Below are 21,822 nucleotides of genomic sequence, written 5' to 3'. Positions count from 1 at the left end.
AAAAGACTTGACTCACGTGATCATGGGATGGGTAAGTGTGAAATCTCTAGGGCTCTGTGGCAAGCTGGAAATTCCAGCAAAAGTTAATTTTGCAATCTATAGTCTGGGAACAGTCTGTCTGGAAGCAAAATTACTTCTTTGAAGGCCACAAGTCTTTCCTCAAAGGTTTTTTGAATAAATGAGTGAATCCCCCCCAAAAGTATTGATAGGTAGAACCCTCAAAATGATGTCCTAAGTGTGTCTGTATGTGTGTGAGCATACACACACCTGTGATTTTATATGTTCAGATTCCTTTTAAACATGCATCTTGACCTAGTTCCTTTAACATCTTGCATCTTGTCTTAGTCTGGGTAATTTATGATGAGGAACAGAAATTATTTTCTCACAGTTTGGGATACTGGGAAGATTAAGATCAAGGTTCCAGCACTGTTATCTGGCGAGAGCAGAATGGCACTGCCGCTAGCTAATGCTGTGTGAAGTCTCTTTAATATAGTCCTTATTCCTTTTAAAGGGAAGTCACCCGTGGCCTCATCATCTCCTAAAGGCTTCACCTCTTAATACATCAGTGCCATCTGAATTGAGGGAAGAAATTCGTCCAAACCATAGTATGTCTGGACTTCCCAAAGGACTAGTTTTCTAGAAACTCCCAATTATTTGTGGGCTCAGGTATCTATGAGCTGTGTTTAAAAACCAGATTTTGATATCATAAGCAAACTTAATTATGGCTCCCAAGCTTGTAGAACTTTATCTTGTTTTCCTTATCTCAAATGTTCAGTTTATTCATTTTTCCCCTTTTTGCCTCTTCTATCTTTGCTTTCCTTATGTTTCTCTTCTCTGTTATATTCTCTGTGCTCCTCCCTTCTTTTCCTTCCTCTGTTGTTTTGTTCTTTGTCTTTTTCTGGTTCTAATTTTCTTCTACCTCTCTGTCCCAAGCCCCACATTTCCATTTCATTTCTTTTCTCCTTCTCAGATGTCAGTTCTATTTGCCTGGGAGTAAATGATTAGGAAATAATTGATCACTTTAATATAAATGAAAATTTCTAATTTCAAAGACCTGAGACTCTTTTTACTTATACTATCTCTAGTTACAGTAATAGAAGAGGTGGTGATAATATCAAGAATAACTGTAACATTATCTTTTTCTCATGAGTAATATCTACTGAGTTTTTACCACTTGCCAAATATTAATAACTTGTTTTCAAGAGTGTAGTCTGGGACCCTAGGGAATGCCAAGGCACTTTCAGAAGTCTGTGAGGTCACAACTATTTTCATATTAAATCTAAGATGCTAATTACCTTATTTCCTGCTTTGACATTTGCCCTCATTACCAAGGAGCAATGGTAGGAAGAGCTACTGAGGCCGGGACAGGAACCAAGGGCATAGTAATAATTTCATTTCCCATTGTCTGGAGGGTGGGGTAGCTGAGGAAAAAAGCTTATTTTATTTTAGAAAAGACACTAATAATACTGTAAATTTGATTAAGTCTTGATTTTTGAGGACATGTCTTTTTAAAGTTCTATGTGAAAAAAACAAGGAAGAACACATAAAACAGCATAAGTGTATTTGAGTCACCAGCTTAATTACCATCTTTTTCTTAGACCACCATTTTTATTTGAAAGTAGGACTGGTATGTAGGCTATTATTATGTGCACTTGGATATTTGGCAAAAAAAATCTTGCAAATGTATAAAAGCAGCCTGTAACTTCAAAAAATAAATGTCATTTGTTTAGTGACCCAGTTGGATAGATGATCCTTCCTTGTGGAGACTATATGTGAACACTTAAATCCAACTTATGCTCATAAATGTCATTCATCATTAAGGAAAGAGTATACTTTGAATACATACAATTTTTAATAACAGCTTAAAATAAGTATAAGGTATACAAAACCATTTGTTTTATAGGTTAGAAAAATAGAACCTAGGTATCAAAAATATCCAAGTTAATGCTCTACAATGGGAAATTTATGGTCTCATATTTTATAGTGCTTTAAATTTCCAAATATTTCCAAATATAGTTTTTCTTCTGATCTAAATACAGTACTGTGAGTATATAAAACAGGTTAAAGATAAGGAAATTGAGACTGGAAGATTATTCTCTGGATGCACTTTATATTCTCTCCTACCCTTTCAGCTACTATCCCTGAGGACTTGAGATAAAAGCAGCACAAATGGAGAGGAGGTAGAATCTATAAAACTTGGCTGCTCACTAGATATGAAAGAAAAGGAAATGAAGGAACCAGGAGATTTTCCAAACCTTTCTCCTCGGGCTCCTGGGAGAGTATGGATTGCTGAGGAATTAAAAATTGAGACAGAGTAAATGTTGTCAGCATATGTTTACTGAAGGCCTCTTCAATGGCGAAACTGCTATCTTTTTTGGAGTAAGCTTAGGGTGTATGGACACTGGGCCTTTACTATCTCCTTGGAAAATAGAGCAGAACTCAAAGAAAAACTGGTCATTGTCTTAATCAGTTAATTGTCTTAGATCAAATCCTGTAGCTAGTCACAAGTTGGAAGAAATGTACTCCAGGGTACAGGGAAATTTGTATGTAAGAGGATGCATCTGAATTGAAGTTTGCAGAATGGTAGAATTTGTATATGGGAGAAGACAAGTTCAGTTGCAGGAAAATGAGAGCAGGGCATGTGAGCAGGGATGTATGCTATCAAGGCCAGTAGGAACATAGAATGTGTAGGGAAATGTTGAAAACTATTAACAATAATTATTCCCATCCATCCTCAGAATGTTGCATGTGCTGCTTTGGATGTGAGTATCCCCCTAAAGGCTCATATGCAAGGCAAGCACTCTTGCCACTAGGCCACATTCCCAGCCCCCTAAAGGCTCATATGTTGAAGGCTTTGTCTCCAACTGGTGATACTATTGAAAAGTGATTAGATCAAGAGTACTAACTTTACCAATGGATTGCAAAACGCTGTAGTCTTTAGATTAACTTTATTCTCTCATTGAGAAACTCATCAATCCTTTACATCTGCTTCATCTAGATCATATCCCTGTATCTATCCTTGAACAGCTTGGCCTTGTCTTCTGGATCTTTTCCTTTGGCGTCAGTATTTGTTATTTCTCGCTACAGAATTAATCTGACTTGTATGTATATCGCTGTTTCCTGTCCCCCTCCCCAGATAAATCAGATAAATATGATCCGCGTGATATTGAAAGGCTCCAGCAAGATGATAACTGGGTTGAAAGCTACTTAAATTGGAGACATAATGTTGTAGATGAAACAGTAAAGATGCTGGATGAGAGTTTTCAATGGAGGAAAGAATTCTCTGTCAATGGTAAGCTGTTCAACTCAACCTTGCCAGGGTGATATCACCAGCAGAAATGTTTACTGTATTACATTGATCTAATGATGTATTTGTATATTTGTCTTGGGAGTTATCATAAACATCAGAGTAAAATTACCTTAAATGAGTCAGGAATACTTTCTTGGGAACAGCTAGTAAAAATTAAGATCATTCATAAGGCTGTCAGATCACCAGGAAACAGACTTGCATTCTTCATGCACAGTAGCACTACCTAATCTGTGTTTAGTTCCACAGTACTAAACAACAACATGACAGCTTCTTCAATAGCAGGCCTATCAAGGAAGAGATGCTATTTTCCTGGTTTTCTCTGTTGTTGCCTGTCTTTTGCTATTTTCAGGGTGCTTTTTTTTATGACTATGGGTAGTATATAAGTTTCCCAAATGACCAGAACCCCAGATTAACAAGTATAGCCCAAGGTTGTTTGTTGCAACCTTCTCTTAAGTTTTTATTTTTTAAGTCCACTAGTAGATTGAAATCTGTTCCCAAATGAGAGTTCTGTAATGATCTTCCAAGTATATGAAAACCTCTGCACAGGAAGAGTTACCTGTCTCCTCCTAAAGAATTAATGAGTAGACGCTGGCATAATTACCGATTTCAATTAGGTATAATGGATTTCCTGTCCTGGAAGATTATAAACTCTGGAGTAACTAAGTGTGAAGACTTAATACAAAGCAAACAATAAATAAAACTAGAGCACATTCTCTCTCTCTCTTTCTCTCTCTCCCTCTCTCTCTCCTTCTCTCCCTCTCTCCCTGTCTCCCTCTCTCCTTCCCTCCTTCCCTCCCCGCTCCACATTCTTCACACTAGAAGAAATGCAAAAGAAGTGCAGTTAGTATCCAAGAAATAAATTGATTGGAACTGCAGGCACTGTAGGTAATCTCAACAAGCATTGAAGAATTTGTTAATCAAGCACAATTTATAAGTCCAATTTTAAAAACACATTGACACTCAATAGTATGGAAACTGTAAAAGCCAAGGAGAAGAGAGAAATCTCCTAAAGTTCACGGGGAACTACCAGTGTATGAAGCAAGAGCCTTGGTTTGTACTGTTTCACAAAGTTGGTCATCAGCCTCCCCGGACACTGGATAGAACCTTCTTTTGTTCCTGTTGCTAAAGGATGTTACATTTTCTATAAAGTATTTTCCATGTGCCCCAAGGCTTATAAAACGCATTAGAGTCTACAGGATATTAAACTTCGTAGAACAATACCATCTTATTAGAAGAGTAAAGTGATTTTTTCGCTAATTCTGAGGCTATATTCTCTCTCCCTCCCTCCCTCTCTTTCTTCCCTCCCTCTCTGCCTCCCTCCTTCCTCTCTTTCTTCTCTCCCTCCTTCTCTCTGTCTCTCCATTTCTCTCTTGATTCTACCACTGAGCACTTACCATGTTTTTTTTTAATTATCTAAAAATGGTAATATTTGTTTGAAAGTCAAGTCATTATAGGAAACAGAATGTGGAAATGTATCAACATAAATCACGGCTAGCATGTCAAAGGAAATAAGGTTTTTCCTTTTCTGTCACCTGTATCTTTTGCAGTTTGTTTCTATTTTTTTTTATTCCCAGATAGTCATTGCACAAATTTGAATAAATTGTACCTTTTTTGAATCACAACTACTTTATAACATGACCCTTTATATTGTGTTTTATTTTTAGATCCCTAAGTCATAATCACTGATCAAATTTTATCACTTTTTAGACCTTAGTGAATCCTCCATTCCTAGATGGCTATTAGAAATGGGTGGTATTTATCTTCATGGTTATGACAAAGAAGGTAACAAATTGTGTAAGTATACTTAATTAAACAATGACTTCTTGAGATTTTTTTCAGTGTAGCTTTCTATCTCAATTGTTTCAGCAGAAAGAACCTTTCTCCCTTTTTGCATAAAATTTGGAATTGCTAGGGCCACCTTTAGAAGTGTCAGATACTTAGAGAAGTTCTGCTTACTGTTTGCATTATAATAATGTACTCAAAGCCAGGCACCCATGGCTCACGCCTATAATCCTAGCTACTCAGGAGGCTGCGATCTAAGGATTACAGTTCAAAGCTAGCCTGGGCAGGGAAGGCCATGAGACTATTATCTCCAATTAATCACAGAAAAAGGCAGAAGCAGCACTGTGGCTCAAGTGGTAGAGCACTAGCCTTGAGCAAAAAGATCCCAGGGATAGTGCCCAGACCCTGAGTTCAAGCCCAAGGACTGGCAAAAGTAATAATAGTAATAATAATAATAATATACTCAATAAAAGCAAATATTGCATTCTGTAGCACAGCCAAAACAATTTGTTGCACAGTTATTATCTTCTTCCTAATTTGTTGTTAACACTGCCCAATATTTTTTGGAAAATTTTTTGATAGTTACTAAAATGTTGCTAAATGGATTCTTTTCCACGCCTCCCATACTCTTCTTCCTCTTAACTGCTTCTGAAATGTGTGTACTAGTTGGAGGAACAGTAACATGTGCCTTCTTCCTGGATTGTCCAGTTCAGGTCCACTCAATGACTCTTCTAATCTGGCTACAAACTGGCCCTTTTTCCACCTTCATCAGCCCATTCCTCAGTTCAGTCCCTGCCTAGCAACTGTTCCTTGTCAGTTCCTTCCCAAGTCATAGTCCCTTATGTTCCTTTCCTTTCCTTTTCACCCTACCCTCTCTGCCACTGTCCAAGAAGTATAGGAAAATCAAAATACCCTTGCACTTCATTGAGTCCTTCAAGTCCAGCCAATGTCTCTATTCAACTTCTGCCCTCAACACTTACCACGTTTTGCCTTAACTGCCTGAACCTGAAGGGTTTATACACTCAACTCTAGTGCTTGGTGGAACCACTGGCTTCCTTCTTAGCACACTGAAGAGCACTTTTAGGTTATTACTAAATAGTGTTTGGACACCTGCATTTTCTTTTCCCCTAACTTCAAAATGAAGTGCCCAGCCAGGCATGGATGGCTCACACCTGTAATCCTATCCACCCAGGAAGCTGAGATCTGAGGATTGCCAGCCCAGACAGGAAAGTCCATGAGCCTTTTATCTCCAGTTAACCACGAGAAAGCCGATAGTGGTGCTGTGACTCAAGTGGTAGGGTGCTAAACATGAGCTGAAGAGCTCAGGGACAGTGCCCAGGTCAAGTTCAAGCCCCACAACACAACCAAAAAAAATGAAGTTCCCTTATTTCTTAAGAGAAAGAAAAATAGTTTACCTCTCTCCTACTCTTTAATTTAAAGGTCCCAAGTTCAACCATTTCTCATTTAAATGAAGGAAGATGGTTTTTATAATCTATGAAACAAAATGAGTTATACATGAAAAATCTTGTGAAAGGAAAGGTTCTATATTAAAAATGACATTAAAATGTTCCTAATTTTATCTTTGGTTCTTCAAAGTCTGGATCAGAGTGAAGTATCATGTAAAAGACCAGAAAACAATAATGGATAAAAAGAAGCTCATAGCATTTTGGTTGGAACGTTATGCTAAGCGAGAAAATGGAAAACCTGTAACAGTGATGTTTGATCTCTCGGAGACTGGACTAAATAGCATTGTAAGCATTTTTATATGAATCCTAAATTGTTGTTTATTCTAGCATCTTCTCTCTTTCTTGTCTTCCTTGCCAAACAAATAACTCCCATACAATGGATCTAACTAACTTACATTTGGGATTAATTTTTCCCCTTGCATTCTGAGTAAAGTGAAGCATGGACTTTTGGGGCAAGTAAATTTCCTTCAGTAGTTGGCATTGACAGTAGCTTTCCTAGAAATGTTCCCTATCTGGTACATCAGATAGAGGAGGAGGGCATTGAGACTGACAGAGCATAAGTAAATTAGCAATGAGCTTTTCTACCTCAGCTAATACCCTCCACCACCCACGCGTGTGCCTGGCACAGAGGAGTAAATGCATTTAATAGCATGGATGATCAAACATGACAGATATAACATTGTAGAGATCATCCATGCTATTAACTGAACATATTCCCCTGTACCAGGCACAGGGGTGGGTAGATATTAATGAATTTTTCTACAATGGTCATATGAGTTTTATGCTTTCAGTTCTTTGATTGGGGGAGGGGGACCTTTGTTTGCTTATTTGCATTTATTTGTTTGAATTGGTTAGCTTTGAAACTGAGTTTCCATCAGGTGATTTTTGCCAAGCTTTAAACAATAAGTTAAACAGCTGTGTACAGTGTCCCATCCCAGTAGTCTCAGTTAACTTGGGAGGCTGAGGCAGGAAGATTGTTTGAGGTTAGGATTTCAAAGACAGCCTGAGTAATATACAAGATGTAATCTCAAAAAAGAATAAAAGCAAAAGAAAGAGAGAAGAAAGAAAGTCAAAGCAGGGGCTGGGAACATGGCCTAGTGGCAAGAGTGCTTTCCTCATATACATGAAGCCTTGGGTTCGATTCCCCAGCACCACATATATATATGGCCAGAAGTGGCACTGTGGCTCAAGTGGCAGAGTGCTAGCCTTGAGCAAAAAGAAGCCAGTGCTCAGAAGACAGTGCTCAGACCCTGAGTCCAAGGCCCAGGACTGGCAAAAAAAAAAAAAAAGAAAGTCAAAGCAACTGCTCTTTAATTTAGGCCCTTTATTTGTAAGCATGTTAAGTATCTTAAAGTATTTGTGTTACTATGCTTCTTAGTAACTAAGTACTGGAAATCTGTTCTAAAGAAATAATCCTAAATACAGAAAAAGCATTTTATATCAAAGTATTTTTCAAAGTGTCATTAAAAATAGTGAAAAATTGTGTATTCAGTAGGGCACATGCCTATAGTCCCAACTTCTCAGTTAAAGCAAGAGAAGAGTAAATTCAAGGCTAACCGTGCTACATAGTGAGATCCTGTCTCAAAAAAAAAAAAAGAAAAAAGCAATAAATTGATCAAATGGTAACTTATGGTATATCTAATTACTAAGTATAAGAAATTTCTTCAATGAAAAAGAAAATATGGCTCGCAAAGAGAAAAACTTAGACTTAAAAAACAATCTAGAGAAAATTGTTTTTTAATCTAATTAATAGTTTTATTCATTCATTTATTTAGTACTGGTCCTGGGGCTTGAATTCAGGGCCAGGGTACTGTCCCTGAACTTTTGTGCTCAAGTCTAGCACTCTACCTTTTGAGCCATAGCTCCACTTCTGGCTTTTTGGAGGTTAATTGGAGATAAGGGTCTCAGTATTTTCCTGCTCTGACTGGCTTTGAATCGTGATCCTCAGGTCTCAGCCTCCTGAGTAGCTAGGATTAGGGCCTTGAGCCACTGGCACTAGGCAGATCTCCTTATGTTTTAAGAATCTAATGCCCTGGATTTTTCAACATAAGTAACCAATTTTTATATAGCTAATTCATTTCTGACTATGTCCTTTGACTCTTATCTACAAATTGTGAAACTGTGGACTGTGTTCACTGTAAAAGTATTTTTATGTACTAGGATTGTCCATAATAAATAGTTAAGAAGGTTTATTTTCAGCTTATTGCAACAAAACTGCCTGTTATAGAAGTCACATACTAGGGACAACTTGATAGCCTCATCTCTAGAAAACCTACTTTTTAGTAAATGTGCTGCCTTTAAATTTGCCTGCTTCTGCCTTTCATCTAACAGTCTTTGCAAGGTAACCACGCAGGATTAGTTAAATCATCTGTGACCAACAGTGGAATAATATGAAATGAAATATGAATAAGATCCCTAATTTTCTTTTGTGCTCAAAGCAGTAGAACAACGAGACATCTTTGTTTATAAAGTCTCCCAGAAATTAGTCAATGAACAACACTTAAACATAAATCAAAAAACTAAACTGAGGACCCTAAATAAAAGGGAAAAAATAGCAATGAAACAGCAGGCCAATGAGATCAGATTGATACTGTGTATAAAATGACTAAAATATATTTTATTGTAGCTATGATGACGTATAAAAGTTAGATTTAGAAGGTATTTTATACCAGACTTTATATATATATGTATTATTCCAAATAGGTTAAAACTGTATGTATATTCATTTCAATAATTCTTTAGTTGTTCCGTAGCTTTTTTAGAATTTCTCTGTTGGCATTGCTTTTAGATCCATTTATGATTAGATTAGATTAGATTGCTTTTAGATCCATTTTATCCCTCATTGCTTTAGCAGTGTGAAGTATATAACTAGATGGAGATAATGTGAATATTTTCAAAACACTACTAAGCATCTGATGTCTTAATCTTAGAGTTGATTCATATAAATAGCTTACTGACCTAAAACCATAATCCTTACAAATGTAGATATTTGTGTATGAGCTTATTTTTAATGTAATGATTTTCTCATGTATTTAATAGTTTGTCACCTTTAGAAATGTACAATTTAGGGTTCTCTGATGTGGACAGTCTTAAACATTTAACCTTTATTTTAGGACATGGACTTTGTACGATTTATCATCAACTGCTTTAAGGTTTATTACCCTAAATACCTCTGTAAGTACCTTACCTCTTTATAAAACTATAGAAAAACTTTGTATTGAAAGTTGAAAAACCTTGTATTATTACTATGACTTTCAAATTTAAAACCTTGCTTTCTGATGAAGAGTTTAAATGTGTTCATAGATAAATTGTAAGTGCATATCATGGTAGGTGCAGGGGCAGATATTTTGTACATACTCATTATCCTTCAGTTTTAAGAATTTCAATCCTGAAACATCCTGTAACACACATGCCCATACACTCACATACTCAACCTGTACATACAAATATGCATCCATTGGCAACATTAGCCCGTTTGTAGCCAGGTGTGGTGGTACAAGTCTATGATCCCAGCTATTCAGGTAGCAGAGGCAAGAAAATCTGTAGTTCAAAGCAAACCCAGGGCCTCCCACAGGCTAGGAACACAAGTACTGTACTATTGAGCTAACACTAATATCCCCAGTCCCGTTCATTTTGGTTGCATTTATATGTTGTATTCCCCTTAGGGAAAACAAGCTGCCAACCCATATAAAGAGGCAAATATATTTAAACCCAGTGAGTTAAAAGTAAAAAGACAGAAGAGAAACAATGGGGACATCAAAATATGAAAATTCACAGATTTGACCGGGCACATTCCTGCAAATACCACAACCAGGGTCTTCTGGGATTTGTGAATTGGGTGACCTTACGGCACAAAAGTCCATAAATCAACCTTACTTGGGCATACTTTTATGTTATTATTGTTATTTGATTTGAGGGGCATATAAAAAATCATAATGAATATTGAGGGTCAGTGCAACCCAAGTCCTGAATTCTTATCACTTCAGCTAACTTCTGAATGTGCCTTGACAGAATGGACCAGTAGTAACCAGGTTGGGGAATCTTCATGAGCTTGCTGTTCCACATGAATTTATGGGGCATGTGTCCTACTTCACTGCTTGCTGAGCAGAGCGAGTCAATGATTAGTAAGGAAGGAGTCAGTATTCTGTGATATTAGCTTGTTTATCTTATGGACAAAAATAACGACAATACTTATTTATTAAAATATCTGAAGGTATTGTGTATAGGTACTTATAAATAATATAAATATTATTCTTTTGAGAGAACCATTAATACATCCATATGCCAGTAGTAACAAAATAGAATAATGTTCATTTCAGACAACATGCATATTGTACCAACATAGTGTAATGTGGCACACATCAATCAGGTTTTGTGGAATTGATTTTTTTTCTTCAAAAATCAGTCATGAAATATAACCATTTTATTTTAAAGTCTATCCCATCTGAAGACTGGAGTATTAGATACCACTTTACTGATACTTTGTTCTCCTTTTGTATTTCATTTGCCTATATTAATATAACCATTCTAGGAGGCTCTCTGCTCAGAGAGTAAAATTACATATTAATTCATCTGAAATAGAAGGATGAATTGGACATCAAAAATTCCCCATGTAGCTGGTCATTGCTCATAATAGTTGATAGGCTTGTCTATTATTTTCAGCTCAGTACAGAAATTCTCTGTGTACTTTGGAAACATTGGCTTCCTGGAGCCCATAATATTTTTAACAAGATGAAATATTTGTTTCTTGAAACATAATGATATAGTAAAAATGGAGAGGACAGCTCTATATGATTGAAACCGTAAATTAAGCATGGAGATGTTTTTAAAGTTAAGTGACCTTCAGCACTGACATGCCACATTCAAAGACTTCACTCACCCACTGAACTGTATTCACTTATGTCTTTCTGCAAGCTACAAGGGCAGGAAATTAACAAAGGAACGAGAGCCATTTGCCCAAGGACAGTTACAGTGCATTATTGATTTCCGACAAGTTGTCCACCTGGACAGGACCTTCCCATTGTTAGATGTTAGTTGAGCCCTAGCACTAATCACACTTTCTAAATTGGAATTCTAGAAACCCGCTCAGCTTTTACTTACATTTAAGTTTTAGCTAGGCCAGATCTAAGTAATATTACTATAAAGGTACTAAATCACATTCAGTGAAAAAGAATTTTTTTTGTCTTTCAGCAAAAATTGTGATCTTTGATATGCCTTGGATAATGAATGGTGAGTATATTATTTATGCTTCTCTAAAACCAAATGTCTGATTTTTCCTTTTTCTTCCTTGGCCACTTTAACCAAATTTCTACAGCTATTTTTTTATGTTTGTATTTTTACTTGGTTTGTACTCTTAAGAAGCTGGAGCTATAATACTGTTCCTGTAGACTGTTCTTAGGGAAATGGTATTGACATTGTCTGCCCAAATTCTGGCCAGGAGGACAAGCTAGTCTAAAAACAGCCTCGATATATTCATCTATTCAGGTAAAACTACAACCAGAAGCCTCAATTGTCACCTACATAAGGAATGTCACAATACAGGCCTAGGCTTGGTTTTCATATGAGCTTTGAGGGTTGAGGAACAAAGTGGGTGATGAATCTGAAATTCAGCTCATAGCACTGTAGTTACATGGTCCTTGACCCTCATATTTTTGGTAATATATATATATATATTTTAATTTTTATTATCAAACTGTTGTACAGAGAGGTTACAGCTTCTTTCATACGTTAGGCATTGGATACATTTCTTGTATTCCCCCTCCCCCCTCCCCCTTTCCCTTTCCCCCCCCATGAATTGTTCAGTTCATTTACACCAAACAGTTTTGCAAGTATTGCTTTTGTAGTTGTTTGTCTTTTTTTTGGAACACATTTTACCAACTTTAAAGCAATTGAAAACTCGATGTTATTTTCCAAGTATTCATTTTCATTTGTATTTATCGAAGTCAATTGTTACATTGAAAACAACAGAAAAAATCAACAAGATAAATTTAGCTCTTTGAAAAGTTAAACACAGTTGGAAATTCTATCATTAAACTTATAAAGAAGCCACATGATTAAATTGCTAAAATTTGGAATTAAGGAATATACATACCTACTGACTTTATAGAAATAAAAAGTATTATTAGAGGGTACTATGAATAGTTTCATCGCAAGGAAACAAAGTATAGCAGAAGAATAACAAAGAGTAACACAGGGATAACAAAATTGAATGAGTAACCAGAAAACTTCCTACAAAGGAAAATCCAGGCCCAAATGGCATCATTGGGAAATTCTACAAAATATTTAAAGGAAACACAACATCAATCCATTGTAAATGTGTCTGACAGATACATGAGCAGGGAATATTTCCCAACTTATTTTATGTGGCAAATATAACCCAAATATAACCTAAATACCAAAGAAAAGTATAGAATACAACTTTTATGACTTTATATGTACCAGGCCTCAACAAAGTACTGAAATTGTGGTATGTGGCTCAATGATAGAATATTTGGGTAGCATATTTTATACCCTAAATTCCATACACAGATCCACCTCCCCCAAAAGAAAAAAAACACAGAAGTCCAAAAGAATATTAAATGCATTATATGCCATAGCCAGATAGGATTTATTTCAAGAGTGCAAAGTTGATTCAAAAGATGAACATCAATGCAATCTATATTATTAATAGAATGAAAGAGAAAAGAAAATTACATTGTTAACTGAGCAGACACACAAAAAGAATTGGACAAAATATACTGGTCTCTCATTACAGAAGTATTTTATCAGAGAGCAACAAGTGCAGAGTTAGAACATTTGGAAGTTAGAGGAAACACAGCAGTCCATACAAAACTTTCCATACTTCTGACATTAGTAAAAACTCAAGAAGTTCTCTAAGTCACCCTTAAATTTGGTAATTTACTAGAAGGACTTCAAGAATTTTCTGGAAGCTATTATGCTCACAGTTTCAGTCTATTGCAGAGAAAAGATTCAGATAAAATTTGCCCAAGGGAAATAACAAATGTGGAGCATATTACTTTACCAACACCATGTGGGAATGTACATGGAGTATTGCCAATCAGGAAAGGTCACGCAAGTCTGAGTGCTCAAGAGTTTTTATTGGGGCTCTATTCCATAGATAGGATTGATAACTTCTTGGTTAATCTCAGTCTTCAGTCTCTCCAGAGATTTATTGATATAGTGATACCCAAAGCTCCCACCTTAAATCACAGGTTTAAATCTTTCCATCAAGGCCAGTTTCTCCTACCCCCTAATCACAGTATTCCACCATAATCTAAGGGCCCCAAGCAAACAAAGATATGAAGATATGAAGATATAAGATATGAAGATTACCTCTTAGAAGCAGAGGAAAAGGTTAATTCTTCACTAAACATAAGAGAACTTCCTTAGCCTAATAAACAGCATCCGTGAAAAATCTACTACAAGCATAATGTGTAAATTATATCTGAAAGCTTTTATTAAAAATCAGCTTTTCCAAAGTAAGCCAGACCCCTCCCCCCAAAAAAAACATAGGTTGCATGATTTCCTTTATTTGTGGTAACTAGAATGTGTCTATAAATCTACAAGTGAACACACTAGATAGTAAAAGACAAAAAAATCCACTTGGACACAGTAAATTATACAGGTCTCTAGGCATTCACACAGAGAGGCCAAAGGATGATATTCTTAGGGAGAGGATCACAAAGGCTGAGCAGCTATGTGCATATGATCATATAAAATGATGTTTACCAAAATGATCTCCAAGAAATGGAAACAAGGGCCTTTTTCATTTTGCTTTTGGGTTTTGTTTTCCTCTTTTGTCACTGGTTTTGATTTCTGTGCCTTTTGTCTTGTATGTAAGTTTATCTGTCTTGGGGAGGATAAAGGGGAGCACACAAAGCATAAGACAAAGGGTGAAAAATGTAGCAGTGATACTCACTAGACACTCTGTTGAAAATGAACTATACAACTTGGTTGGAGCTTGGGAGGAAAAAACTGAGAGAAAATGAGGGAAGAGGGCTGGGAATATGGCCTAGTGGCAAGAGTGCTTGCCTCCTACACATGAAGCTGTGGGTTCGAGTCCTCAGCACCACATATATGGCAAACGGCCAGAAGGGGCGCTGTGGCTCAGGTGGCAGAGTGCTACCCTTGAGCGGGAAGAAGCCAGGGACAGTGCTCAGGCCCTGAGTCCAAGGCCCAGGACTGGCCAAAAAAAAAAAAAAAAAAAAGTATGTTTAGAAATCTCATTAGAAGTGAGGTTGAAAGGAGTAACTATAAGTATCAAATGGCATTATAGCACAACACAAATCATCCAATAGTTACATGTGATAAGGAATGAGGAAGAAATAATAATAACAAGTAATTTATTATATTTTATAAAATATGAAAGATAAAATAAGAAATACAAATAATTATAAATATTATAAAATATAAGTGATATAAATAATAAACAAGAAGAAGAAAGGCAATCTTATAGGCTCTGTAATTTCCTCCATAGTTAAAAAATTTAGGACCTGGGGGCTGGGGATATAGCCTAGTGGCAAGAGTGCCTGCCTCGGATACACGAGGCCCCAGGTTCGATTCCCCAGCACCACATATACAGAAAACGGCCAGAAGCGGCGCTGTGGCTCAAGTGGCAGAGTGCTAGCCTTGAGCGGGAAGAAGCCAGGGACAGTGCTCAGGCCCTGAGTCCAAGGCCCAGGACTGGCCAAAAAAAAAAAAAAAAAAAAATTTAGGACCTGGAAAAAATGCAGAGAAGACTAGAATCAGGAAGGAAATCTGGGTCCAGCTTACACCCATAAGCAGCAGAGCCTTCTCATTCTCCTCGGGAAAGGTTTTTCAGATTGAAGGTTTAACAAAACCACAAGTCATTTACAACTTTTCTTACCATTGCACAATTATTCCCTGAATTACATGCCAGTTTAGTTTGGTATCTAGATCACTGAGATATTGTTATTCAGACAACTTATTATTCAGAGGCCCAAATCCAAGTGAGTTTCTCAGTGAATGTGAAGGCAGGTTAATCCTGCCTTCCTAATCTTCCTAAATCCTCCTAGAGCATTTGAAACTTGTGAAATATAGTCGTATTACAAATGTCTGCAGAAATTGGAGAATGTTAATTATCATATCTCGTAAAATAAATATTAGCTGACTGTAGCTCATAGTGGCTTGGGAAGACTCGCATTTGCACATATAATAACATAACTGAAAGAATAGAATGGAAGTAATTTTAATAAAAAATGACTTGATTTTCTTCAGCTGCTTTCAAGATCGTGAAAAGCTGGCTTGGCCCAGAAGCAGTGAGCTTGTTGAAGTTCACAGGTAAACATGACATCCAGGACTATGTCAGCGTAGAGTACCTGCCTCCCCACATGGGTGGGACTGTAAGTATACTCCTTGAAACTTGTTTATGAAAGAACGCAGAGTATGGCACATTAGACTGGATTCTTTCCTCCAGGAAAAAAGAATCTTGATATTACAATAGCCTCAGAAAGATCATAGACACCCCTAATATTTTTCTCATTTCAGTTTCAAAGTTCAATTTATAGTTCTGCATGAGTAATATATTTATTTATATGGTTCTAAACTGAAGAGTATTCAGCGTTCAGGAGAGTATTCAAAAACATGTCTTTAATAAAATGTCTCTTCTTACTCTTATACCAAATACTCTATTTCTTGCCACAACTGCATTTTTATAATAAGTCCAGGAATGTATATTGCATATAAAAGCAAGAAAATACATATAATTCTTCCAACACTATGAAATAGGTAATATGGTTACATATTATATCACACCTTGTTTGATTTTTCTTCACAACACATTTTAAAGATCATTTTACATCAATGTTGGATAAATTTCCTTCTGTTGTTAATAACTGCATATTATTCTGGCATCTAAAAGAAGCTACTGGTTTTTAAATTTCGTTTTCATTTTCTTCCAATTTTTTGTTCTTCAACAGGTTTTTTCAATTTAAAACATATTAAGCATACACTGTCAAAGTTTTGGGGTTTTTTCAAATGTATTTATTATTTATTTATTTTCAAAGTGATATACAGAGAGGTTACAGTTTCATAAGTAAGGCAGTGAGTACATTTCTTATCCAACTTGTTACCTCTGCCTTCATTTGTCTCCTACCTTCTCCCTCCCTATATCCCTTCCCCCTCCTCATGAGTTGTACAGTTGGTTTATAGCATATCGTTTTGTAAATATTGCTGTTGCATTAGTTTGTCTTTTATCCTTTGTCTCTCCATTTTGATGTTCCCCTTCCCTTCCCTAGTTCCAATAAATATATATACAATACCCAGGGTAGTTTTTGGTTTTGTTAATTGTTTCGTTCTTTTCTGTTTGATTTTGGATACTAGCAGTCATCCAAGGGCTTCCTTCATACATTCTAGGCAAGCACTCTATCTGCCTAGACCCCAAGATTTTTTTTAACTAATTTTTACCACTTACAAATAAGAGAGGTTAGAAGTGGGTTCTGTGAAATTTTTAGTATTATGTCTGTGATGTAGTGATTCATACCTGATTTACTCTGTAGCACTTGGGAGACTGAGGAAAAAGGCTATGTAGTAAAACCTTGTTTCGAAAAAAAATGATACTATATAACTACAAAACTTAATGTGATCATGATTTTTAAAAAATAAGTAAATTGTAGCTGGACACTGGTGATGTATACCTGTAATCTTAGCTATTCAGGAGGCTGAGATCTGAGGATTATGGTTTGAAGCCAGCCCAGGCAGGAAAGTCCATGAGACTGTTATCTCCAGTTAACCACTAAAAAATCCAGAAGCCGACCTGTGAATGCTAGCCTTGAGCAAAAACACTCAGGGACAATGCCCCAGCCCTGAGTTCAAGCCCCAAGACAAGCACAAAAAGTGTACGTACATACATACATATACACACATACCCACATACATATGCTGTGTACTCTATAGATTTGGTATGTTTCTGGTTAACCTGATAACATTTCAGTTATTTAATTTTTCCAATCTGCTTTGTATGCTGTCTGCCTGGCAAAAAAAAAATGTATTTAACAAGAAGCAAAGACAAGCAAGTAGAAAAATTTTGGTATATCCTTCTATTTTCTTTGACCAGGGAAAACTTGAACCACGATATTATTTTGATGTGTTCTGCTTTATATTTTACCTTTTAACCTAGAAGAACTGAGTATTGTTCATCCAGATACTACACTTAGTTTGTAGTACTTAATATCTGAAAATTGTAGTTGCTGTTTTATTATTTTATATACTTGGCCTCTGAATTTGTTATACCTTAAAATTAATAGCATTTAGTACAGTTATTGTTACTTTTGTTTTTATTTTTGTGCTGGGACTGAACTTTGACCTCAAGGTCTTGTGCTCCTGTTTGTTTATTTGTTTGTTTGTTTTTCTCCAAGCTATTGCTCTTCTGCTTGACCACAGCTCCATTTGCAGCTTTTGCTGCCTAATTAAAGATAAGAGCCTCATGGACTTTTCTGCCTGGGCTGGTTTCAAACTAACATCCTCAGATCTTAGCCTGCTGAATAGCTGGGATTCTAGGCCTGAGCCTTCAGTAATGGCCTTAAAAATTTTTTTTTAAATAACCTTTTTGTTTGTTTTCTTTCTGGTTTGATTTTACTAGTGGTGGTAGTTGGTTGATTGATTAGCATTTTGTTTTGTTTCTTCTCTTTTTAATGTTATCTTTAAGTAGTTGTTCTGTTTTGTGTTGGTTTGTAGAACTAGGGATTGGACCCAAGGCCTTGTTACATGTAAGGCAAGCAATCCCATCCCCACTGAATCCCATCCCCACCCAATTATTAATATAATTGTGCACACTGGGATTTATGTTATGTGTAGAAAGGCTTTCCTTCTTAGGAGTTTTTTGTTTTGTTTTGTTTAGGTTTATTTTGATTTTTCTGAGAAAAGTTTCTGTTGCCCATAGTGAACTTGCTGTGTGGCTGAGTCAGGCCTGAGACAAGTTTTCTTTTGCCATTATTTTGGTGTGAACAGTTACACCTTTAACTTGATTCTTTAGGTAGATAGCTTTTGATTACCCCACATTATTTATGTCTCTTTTCCTTCCTGGGACATAAATAATTCTCTTGTTATGGCCAAAGCAATAAATTTGAAGTAAATTATAAAAGAATTATCTCTGTATAAATCAGCAGGCCAAAACAGAAAAGTAATCTTAGCAGTATTGGAGTTTGAATTCGGTGTCTTGAATTGATGAAATTCTCTACCACTTATGATGTCTCCAAACCCTTTTCTCTGGATATTTTTGAAATAGGGTGTCCATTTTTGTACAATCCAACCTGCACTTCTTATTAACACTTTTCCTGGGTAGCTAGGATGACATGTACATACCATTGCACCCAAGGTTTCTTTCTTTCTTGAACTCAGGACCCCACTCCCTTGCTTGGCATTTGTGCTCACAGTTAATGATCTACCACTTGAGCCACACCTCCACTTCTGGTTCTTAGTTTCCTAATTGGAGATAAATCTGCCCAGGCTGCCTTCAAACTGGGACTCTCAAATCTCAGCCTCCTGAATAGCTAGGGATATAGACACGACATACATATGTCTAGCCTGTGCTCTGTTTTTTTTGTTTTGTTTTGTTTTGTTTTTTAAGTTTTTATTATAAAGCTGATGTACAGAGAGGTTACAGTTTCACACGTTAGGCATTGGATACATTTCTTGTACTGTTTGTTACCTTGTCCCTCATACCCCCCTCCCCCCTCCCCCTGTCCCCCCCTGAGGTGTTCAGTTCACTTACACCAAACAGTTTTGCAAGTATTGCTTTTGTTGTTGTTTCTCGTATTTTACCCTTTGTCTCTCAATTTTGGTATTCCCTTTGAATTTCCTAATTCTAATACCAGTACACACTGTTTCCCATACACTCAGATAAGATTACAGAGATAGTGTAGATACAATCACAAGAAGGTGATACAAGAACATCATCAATAGTAGAAACTACAGATACACATGGGATGTTGAAAGTAGTTACAACTCTGATATAACAATCATTTTCATAAAATGGAGTTCATTTCACTTAGCATCATCTTATGGGATCATAAAGGCTGTGCTCCGTTTTTATTGCTTGTCTTGGGGTTCTCACTCCTGGAACCATGATCCCACAATCTCTTGCTTCTCAAGTAGCTAGAATTCCAGGTATGAGCCACTGTGCCTGGCTCACAAATTCTTTTCTTTTTAGGACCCTTTCAAGTATAGCTACCCACCTCTAGTGGATGATGACTTCCAGACACCTTTGTGTGAGAATGGACCCATTACCAGTGAGGATGAAACTTCAAGTAAAGAAGATATAGAAAGTGATGGTAAAGAAACCTTAGAAACAATTTCTAATGAAGAGCAAATACCTCCTCTTAAAAAGGTAATTTTATGAAGGAAGCAAACCTGAATTTAAAAGCTGTGGTATAACACCAGTTCTACCAGTAGCTGGCTCTGTAGTGTGGGGTAATTCAGTTTACTTGCTACCCTTCCACATCTTTGTGAATATAAAGAACAGGTTAGATGAGTTGACTTGGAATAAAGCCTCAGTGGAAAAGAGGCTGCGTCCATGCTTTGTGTAAAACTTGCCAAAGTGTACCTGCAAGGAATAGTCTACAGAGAGAGAGAGAGAGAGAGAGAGAGAGAGAGAGAGAGAGAGAGAGAGAGAGAGAGAGAGAGAGTGTGTGTGTGATGGTACCTGCAAGGAATAGTCTACAGAGTGTGTATGAGTGTGTGTTTGTGTGTGTGTGTGTGTGTGTGTGTGTGTGTGTGTGTGTGTGTGTGTGTGTGTGTGTGTGTGATGGTCTGGGGCTTGGAACTCAAGGCCTTGTGCTCTGGCTCAGCTTTTGCTCATGGCTGATGTTCTGTCATTAGAGCCAGGCCTCAGTTTGGGGCTTTTTGTTAATTAATTGGAGATAAGAGTCACAGACTTCTGTTTGTGCTATCTTCAAACTATACTCTTTAGATCTTAGCTTCATGAGTAGCTAGGATTACAATCAGTCTAAAATATGATTTATTGGGCTGGGGATATGGCCTAGTGGCAAGAGTGCTTGCCTCGTATACATGAGGCCCTGGGTTCAATTCCCCAGCACCACATATACAGAAAATGGCCAGAAGTGGCGCTGTGGCTCAAGTGGCAGAGTGCTAGCCTTGAGCAAAAAGAAGCCAGGGACAGTGCTCAGGCCCTGAGTCCAAGCCCCAGGACTGGCCAAAAAAATAAATAAATAAAATTAAATAAAATAAAAGATGTTTTATTTGTCTAAGATAAACATAAAAGTGTTTAAAGTTTGCTTGATCTAGTTCCTCTCTATTTCATTTTTAAAGAGTACTTGGCAATCATTTTTTACAAATTTTCATGGTCTTCATAGATAAATATCAACATGCTACCAATAAAATATACATTATAAATACTAGAATTAACAATGTTTAAAGGCTCTTAAGGGAATGATCATTTCAATCTTTAGGTTAGCTCAACTGAATCCACTTCAAAAACAGATGAAACAGAAAAAGCTGATTCTAAGAATAAATCTTTCAAGAAACCACTGAGTGTATTTAAGGGACCCTTATTACATATCAGGTAATAAAACTTCTGTTGACTATACTTATAAATATCTTGATCATCTTGAGGGGGCTATAAAATTGAAAAAAAAATCTGTACTGTTTGTGAAAATAGAAAATTAAGGGTTAAATTAAATGAAGGCTCTCCTTGGTTTTCAGGCATTGTAGGTAACTTTTAACTAACTTTTTTTCTATTGAATATATGTAGAGGGCCTTCATCACCTATTAAATAAATAAACTGAATCTTAATAAATCTCGATGGCAGGTATTTTTCTCATATTACTGATACTACTGCATTTGTGGAGGAGGGGGTGACAGAAATGCCACTAAAAATAGCATTTGTTAACTTGACCTTCTGAAAGGCTTAAAGTGAACTATAAAAATAGATTTTTTTCAACTCTAAAGTGCCATTTCAGTACATCTCCATTTCCGTTGCTGGCTTTTCTAAGATACGAAGGGTTTCGGATTTAGAGCTGGGGATGTTGCTAAGTGGTAGAACACTTGCCTGCCACACCCGAGGCCGTGGGTTCTAAGCTCAGGATTTCGAAAAACAATTTAGCATTGATTTTGTGTTATTTGAAGACCTCTTTCACAATGTTGCTCTTGGCTGGTAAATCTATTTATCCCTATATTGCTATATATATATATATATATATAGGCAGTAGGTGATAGTCTAATGTAGCATGTTCTGATCCTTACCTGAAATTTTCTTTGTAACTGTTTTACATTCATATCCTATCAGCC

At 36.6% G+C, this 21,822-nt stretch overlaps 1 protein-coding gene across 4 annotated transcripts in view; it reads left to right on the top strand.

Moving 5' to 3' along the window:
- The window catches only part of Mospd2 (motile sperm domain containing 2), a 37,283-nt gene that overhangs the window by 8,525 nt on the left and 6,936 nt on the right, over positions 1 to 21,822 (top strand). For all 4 annotated transcript variants that reach the window (XM_048335973.1, XM_048335974.1, XM_048335975.1 and 1 more), the window contains exons 3-10: positions 3,137 to 3,292; positions 5,018 to 5,104; positions 6,689 to 6,843; positions 9,672 to 9,732; positions 11,749 to 11,787; positions 15,796 to 15,920; positions 19,727 to 19,903; positions 20,985 to 21,097. In XM_048335973.1, the coding sequence (XP_048191930.1) occupies positions 3,137 to 3,292; positions 5,018 to 5,104; positions 6,689 to 6,843; positions 9,672 to 9,732; positions 11,749 to 11,787; positions 15,796 to 15,920; positions 19,727 to 19,903; positions 20,985 to 21,097 (913 nt within the window). The remainder of the gene's footprint in view (positions 1 to 3,136; positions 3,293 to 5,017; positions 5,105 to 6,688; positions 6,844 to 9,671; positions 9,733 to 11,748; positions 11,788 to 15,795; positions 15,921 to 19,726; positions 19,904 to 20,984; positions 21,098 to 21,822) is intronic.

The sequence above is a fragment of the Perognathus longimembris genome, chromosome 28, assembly GCF_023159225.1.
Source record: "Perognathus longimembris pacificus isolate PPM17 chromosome 28, ASM2315922v1, whole genome shotgun sequence".
NCBI lineage: Eukaryota > Metazoa > Chordata > Mammalia > Rodentia > Heteromyidae > Perognathus > Perognathus longimembris.
This window is presented reverse-complemented; position numbering and strand designations above follow the sequence as displayed.